At 36.3% G+C, this 6,568-nt stretch overlaps 2 protein-coding genes across 2 annotated transcripts in view; both read left to right on the top strand.

Annotated features, from left to right (window-relative positions):
* Nucleotides 1-6,568, top strand: part of impdh1b (IMP (inosine 5'-monophosphate) dehydrogenase 1b) — an 87,256-nt gene that overhangs the window by 75,255 nt on the left and 5,433 nt on the right. The gene's annotated exons all lie outside the window — the stretch shown is intronic.
* On the top strand, nt 974-6,035 carry LOC118597894. The gene is made up of 3 exons (XM_036210346.1): nt 974-1,531; nt 3,085-3,674; nt 5,347-6,035. The coding sequence occupies exons 1-3, from the start codon at nt 1,506-1,508 to the stop codon at nt 5,706-5,708; spliced, it is 978 nt and encodes a 325-aa protein (XP_036066239.1). The 5' UTR covers nt 974-1,505; the 3' UTR covers nt 5,709-6,035.

The following is a 6,568-nucleotide window of genomic DNA, read 5'->3' as shown; positions in this document are numbered from 1 at the left end:
GATTTGTTTTGAAAATTGCATTTTTCAATTAATATGCAGCTTTTAGCTTTTTAGTTTTTGCAATTTCCTGATTGAAGCTGAACGTCTAAACATAGACTTTGCTTTGACAACCAACATGAGTACGAGATAAATAAAAGAAAATATGAATAATCATATTTTTCTGCAAAATCTGCTATTTAGTGCATAAACTACTAATTTAGTTGCCTAAATATAACAACCAGAATGCAACATATTTATTTTTCTTATGATCAAAAATAGTTTAAGTTTAAATTTCAGCTTTCGAACTAGAGGTTGCTGGAAACAATATGAACAATATGTTAAAACCCATCTGGGATTTGGTTCTGTGGTCTCTTTTAATGCTCTTATTTTGGTGACATGATCATTGTAGCACATTGCAGTAAAATAGATCCAGAAATGTCTGCACGAATAATCGAAACCCAGCTTACTTGGAGAAGGGAGAATTGCTAAAGCTGGCTCTGCTGTCATGAGTGGAAAGATGTGATCATAACCGGTGGGAGCTAATTCAGTGCGTTGTCATGACAACCAAACTAAAATAAATGTTGATGTGAAAATATTGGGGAGGAAAACATACATAAATTTAAAATGTACCACTTCGAAAGTGAGCAATTATTGAGTCTAAAGGGAAATAACATACTATTTGTCTAAAGTTGGCAAAAAATATTTTAATATTTTCTGTCCAGAAAAAAGCAATATAAAAATGAGCAGAAATTAATTAGGAAGGGTGTTTTGTTATTATTAAACTGTAAGAGAATTTAACATCGTTGGCCTTTTCTAATTTATGTAATGAATCACAAAGTGTAGATATTTAATTTAAAAAATCCTGTTTTTTTAATCACAAATCTATTACCAATAAATAATCAATCAAATAATAATACTAATAAAAAAAGCTTGTTAGTTACTTTGAAAGGCAGAAACTAATGCATTAACCGGCTTTATTTTAGTAATTTGGCTCCATCTAGTGGTGACTAGTGGTATTGCGTTCTTATAGTTTGTACGCAGATCAGGACAAACTGATGACCTTGTTGTGTTTCCCCATTTGGCCGCTTAAGTGGTCAGTGTGACGTCATGACATTAATGCTCCGAAGGAGAAAAAGGGAAAAAATATAAATAAAAACCAAGCTTTGGAATAACAGTGATAATGCATCAATAATAATTAATACATCAATAATTATGTTTAATTGTTTAGGACCAACTTTAGTATTTTTTGTGGTTTCTTTTTATACGAGCAATAATGAGGTTATGTTTATTTATTTATTTTCGCGGGAGCGCGCAACGCGTCCTTGCGCGCTCGGAAAGTGGAAAGGGGGCGGGGCCATACGGCTGCAGAGGAGGACAGATTCATTCAGGACTATCTATCTAGCTGCCGCAGCGACCAGGTACCGCTGCAGACCTGAACCCACAGCAGCAGCAGCAGGAGCGGTTTCATTTCCACCCCATCAGCCAGAAGGAACGGGACCACAAGCCCACCCCCGCCGCTTGTCATCATGGGAAATCTGCCGCTCTCCACCGGGTAATGACACATGACACGTTGCTCTGAAAATGACGTGATCCGTTTGGAGGAAAACCTGCGCGAGCATTGCGCACGGGCCTGTGTGGCCTCAACGGGCTCCAGACGCAGCAGGAACGCAGGGAAAACGCTCCAAACGCAGCTATACGTGAGGCTCCAGCTCAGAGGCGCCTCACCGATCAGCTGCTTTCTTGGAATGTGTGATTATCCCTCATCCCATCAGTGGATGCTTACAGTTCAAGGATGCAGCTACAATAAATGCTTACTCTGAATAACAAGGTTGGAGAATTTGTTTAGTCAGCCAAATAATTAAGAATTAGGCCCATCACTTTTAACAATTTCTTTAAAAAAGATGCACAAATAGACCACAGAATATTTAGGTTTTTAGGTCAAAATACATCTCTGAACAACATTTCTTTAAAAAAAACTGTAAAATTGTAACAACCTGCTTTTAAGGACCGTCTGCAAACATTTGTAGCATGTATGTTTAAATATCTGAGGGTGAAATGTCCACAAACCGGTTGGTTCTTAGATTGGTATGTGATTAGAAAATGTCAACACTATCTAATCCGCAAAGATTAGATGTTTTTTTTTAAGTAACAAGTGCTGCTGCTTCTCATCTGATTTCAAAGGGTTTACAGAGACAATCTTCTCTCATAATTGCAAGCAAGAGTATAAAATTTGTAATTATAAAAACTCAAATTTCAATTCCCATTTATGTACTGCTAGTGTACATTACTTTTTTAAAGTAACGATTATGACTAAAAGTGGGCCTAAAATAGATCCCTGTGGGACACCACAACTAATTATAGGAAGTAGGGATGTTTTCTCCTTGTTATGAACCAAGTTTTCATCCTTTTCTCTTGACAATCTTAATATTCCAAGTAAGCATGGTAAAATCCTTGAAAATATAAGATTGTTGAAATGTCACTAGAACGCATAATCTGTTATCTCTAATATACAAGCTAGAAAATATAAGTCAGGAGTTTGTATATCAAGAAGAATATGTTCGCGAATTGATGAATCTGTTTCCTTTGAACACTTTTTATGATTGGGTTGTGTGTCAGCAATGAAAAAAAAACTTGAATAAGTTCTGCTTTCAGGCATCAACGATTATGATTAGAAGTGGGCATAAGATAGATCCCTGTGGGACGCCACAACTAATTATAGAAAGTAGGAATGTTTTCTCCTTGTTATGAACTTAGTTATTATCCTTTTCTCTTGAAAATCTTAATATTCAAAGTAAACATGGTAAATACCTTTAAAATATAAGATTGTTGAAAAGTCACTAGATCCCATAATCCGTTATCTCTAATATACAAGCTAGAAAACATAAGTCAGGATGTTTGTATATCCTGAAGAACATGTTGACGAATTGATGAATCTGTTTCACTTTTTATGATTGGGTGTCAGCAATGAAAAAAAATGACTTGAAATAGTTTTGTTTTTTAGGCCATTCCTATTGAATATATCATCCTCATGGTTTGTGATTTTATGGTATTTTCTGGCAGGATGCGAATGATTTATTCTGAAATGTGATTTATTTTCTGTTGTAGTCTCTTCAAGACTGATGAAACGCCATCTAAGCCAGTCGACGATGACAAGTATGTAGCCAGGAGGATCTGCAACGGCATCATTTATTATAGTACTCCAATTACGCCAGCTGGGTCTCACCACCCATGTTCTGCCAAAGATTCCCAGCCTCTTCCTCCATCGGATGATTCGTCCTCGCTGCTGTCAGAAACACAAACAGATACGACCATTTCTACCCTAAATCAATCCCGTTCTCGTCCGCTCCTCGTCTTCTTCTCTTGGCTCGGCGCACAGCCAGTGGCCGTTGCCAAGTATCGTAACCTCTACTTGGAGCGTGGCATGGACGTCCTCCTGGTCCAGAGCAGTGTGATGCACTTCTTGTGGCCTCGTTGGGGCCTCGACTACGGGCTGGAGGTTTTGCATATTCTGGAGGAACCCCCGTTCTCAGGACGGGACGTGTTGGTCCACGCCTCCTCCATCGGTGGCTACACTTTCACCCAGGTTCTCACCCACATAGCCCAGGAACCCAAAAGACACGGTGTACTGGCACAAAGGGTGATAGGGCATATCTATGACAGTCTGGTGGTGGGGTCACTGGAGCACATGGCAACAGGTGAGTGAAAGTGACCTATTACACAACCTCATTTGCAGTTGGGTTACTCTAGTGATGGCTTTCTGTCTTTTAATAATGCGTACTGACCTACTTCTCTAGTTTGTCAGGCGTATAGGATTTCTTTGACACACTTGTTTGTAACTTACATTGAAATATAGTCAATCAAAGGAAAAATGGAAAAAAATAGTGCAATTTAATATTAAAAAATAAGCATTTAATGTTTGACATCATTGTGTTTTATTTTATTTTGGTGCAAAAAAAGGTAATTAAGTCTTACTTTATAAAATTAAGCTTGAATTATGAAATTTTGCGATATTTTCCAGCACTTATCAACCGTTAACTATGATTTTGGTTATAAACAGATTATTACCGACTGATGAAAAGTATTAAAAGTCATGTTTTGTTGAAAATATGACAGATATGTGTGTTGTGTCACACTATTTCTCATCGCAATCACTCAGCTGCAACACAACAGGGCATCCAAGCAAGGATTTCCGAAGAAATCCAACAAATGTATGAATTGCCACATCTTGCGTTTCGAGACTCTGTTAAGAAAATGTTAGGAAATGTTTGTAATGGAGGCAGAAGGTCAAATTCTTCTGAAATCCACATTTTTATGATTTCCTAATCCAAAGAAGACACATTTTGCCTTATATAGCTTCCCCGCCCACAACCTAGAGGCCAATTTCCAATGTAATAAGGATTATGCAGAAAATGTTTCTTCGTGTTTTCCTTGTTGAATTGGTTAACCCCAAATAATCGTAGTAAATGAGCAGCTAAAATAAAAAAAAAATCAATTTGGGTAAAAAAGTATATTAATGTCAAAAACAATAAAAAATATATAAAAAAATTACAAACCTAATCAATAAAAATAAAGTTTAGCAAAAATTACAAAAGGGGTTTATACAAATGTGCGTGTCAGAAGATCAATATCAACTGTTGTGAAAATAAAATCTAACACAAGAGGCTCTCAGTGCTCATCTGTTTGCCTAGCTGTTTGACACGACAAGTTCAAAAAATAAAGCAAAAATAAATCTTTAGGAAGAAAAAATAAAAAAAATAGTGCATCAGCAAAAAATTGATAAAACATGAAATATATTAATTTCTTATATATTTTAAAAACATTTTTAAAATGATTAATTTTCTTCATTTCTAGGAAGACACTTGATTTATTTTAGAATTTGTTTGAGTGTCTCTGTCTATTTATTTACTAGCATTTTTGAGGGAATTTTTTATTTACTATGTATTTTTATGTAGTTTTTTTAATTGTTTTTATTTATTTACTTGTTATTTATTTTTTGTATTTATTTTGTTTTAAATAACGTTTTTATTTTGTGTATTTATTCTAATTTACTTATTCTTTATTATTAAAATGTGTTTTTTATTTATTTCAATATATTTATTCATTAATTATTTATGTATTATTACTATTTTTATTCAGTTTATTTGTTTTATTTGATTTTTAATTGATTATTATTTTTATTATTTACATGTTTATTTTGTATATTTATTTAAATGTATTTATTAAGTCATTTTTATTAATTATTGAAGTTTAATTTTGTTTATTTGACAACCTGTCCAAGAAGCATCACTTAGAGAACAATGACCTTAACTGACCTCGTCTTGTCTCCTCCCCCTTTTGTTTTTTTTAATCGTCCGACCTTTCTCACAGGTCTGGGTAAGACTCTGCTGCCTCGCCTAGAGGGCTTCATAAAGAACACAGCCATGCTTTATTTCTGGCTTTTCAAGACCCACACGGCCGACTTCTACGAGAACAGCATCCAGATCTTCCACAGAAGCCCCGTCACTTCCCCGGCCCTCTTCTTCTTCTCTGAGAACGATGCGATGTGCAACCCGGCGGTCCTGGAGAAGCTGATCGACTTCTGGAAGCGGAGAGGAGTGAGCGTTGACAACAAGAGGTGGAAAGAGTCCAAACATGCAGCCCACCTGCGATGCCACCCGGAGGAGTACCTCTCCACTCTGCAGCACTTCTTGAATTCTCTGCCTGCTTCCTCCCTTACAGCTACGATCTAAAACAATCATGTTTGCACATAAAACAAATCACTGCCTGCACTTTAACGTTTAGATGTGTTCCCTACTCTAATATTAGTTTAAATTAATCAGTAAACGTGTTCTTCCTTTGATTTTTTGCTTTAAGCATGATTGGAGTTTCTATGTAGCAATGTACTGTAACACGACTCTTTATGCACTTTACATTTTTGTAGCAGAAAACTGTTTGTACGCTGCTGGATTTTTAAAGGAGAAAGATAATATCTGCACAAAACGAGAAATAAAATGTGTGGATTTGACTCCACCCAATGTGTGTACTTCACCGTATGCTAATAAAAAGGAGGGATGGTTCATAATGTTTTTAGCTTTATTTTTTTAACTTGATGACACTGATCATTAAAGACGTGGCAGAAAAGCGCCATGAAAGCTGGCAGTGGAGGCCCACTGATGGCTGGCAGCCAGAATCTGCAGTAAAAGTTGAGTGAATTCGGGTTTTGTTGCAGTTTATTGAAGTGGGCATAAGAGGGTGAAGCCTAAAGCAGGCAGCGATAAAGGAGGTCAGGCTCTGCAAAGCTCTTGTCACTTTGGTGAAAGATGAATCTACGAGTTCATGCTCTGCTGAGCAATGAAACAACAGGACAAATTGGGCTCTTCGTATTGAGGAGCAGGACCCACAAACTAACAAGCCCAGCAAACACTGAGGCCTCATTGAAAACTCTTCCTGAACATTTGAGATCTTTTGTATCCGTTTTTTCTTGTGTTGTACTCATCCAAGAGAACATTTACCTTTGTTTATTTTAACTATAGATAATTTTTTTGTCTTGAACAAGAGCAATACTCATTGTTGGAGATTCTGTTTGACCCACTGACTGTATATTAACTGG

This window comes from Oryzias melastigma, linkage group LG23, assembly GCF_002922805.2.
Source record: "Oryzias melastigma strain HK-1 linkage group LG23, ASM292280v2, whole genome shotgun sequence".
In the NCBI taxonomy this organism is placed as follows: Eukaryota; Metazoa; Chordata; class Actinopteri; order Beloniformes; family Adrianichthyidae; genus Oryzias; species Oryzias melastigma.
The sequence above is the reverse complement of the archived record's forward strand: the minus strand, read 5'-3'. Positions and strand labels throughout refer to the sequence as shown.

Bases quoted from the DNA above. Each gene is read 5' to 3' on its own strand.
- LOC118597894 (XM_036210346.1), top strand. From the start codon at position 1,506: ATGGGAAATCTGCCGCTCTCCACCGG. The intron at 1,532-3,084 runs GTAATGACACAT...TTTCTGTTGTAG, and splicing joins AATCTGCCGCTCTCCACCGG to TCTCTTCAAGACTGATGAAA. The intron at 3,675-5,346 runs GTGAGTGAAAGT...CCTTTCTCACAG, and splicing joins ACTGGAGCACATGGCAACAG to GTCTGGGTAAGACTCTGCTG.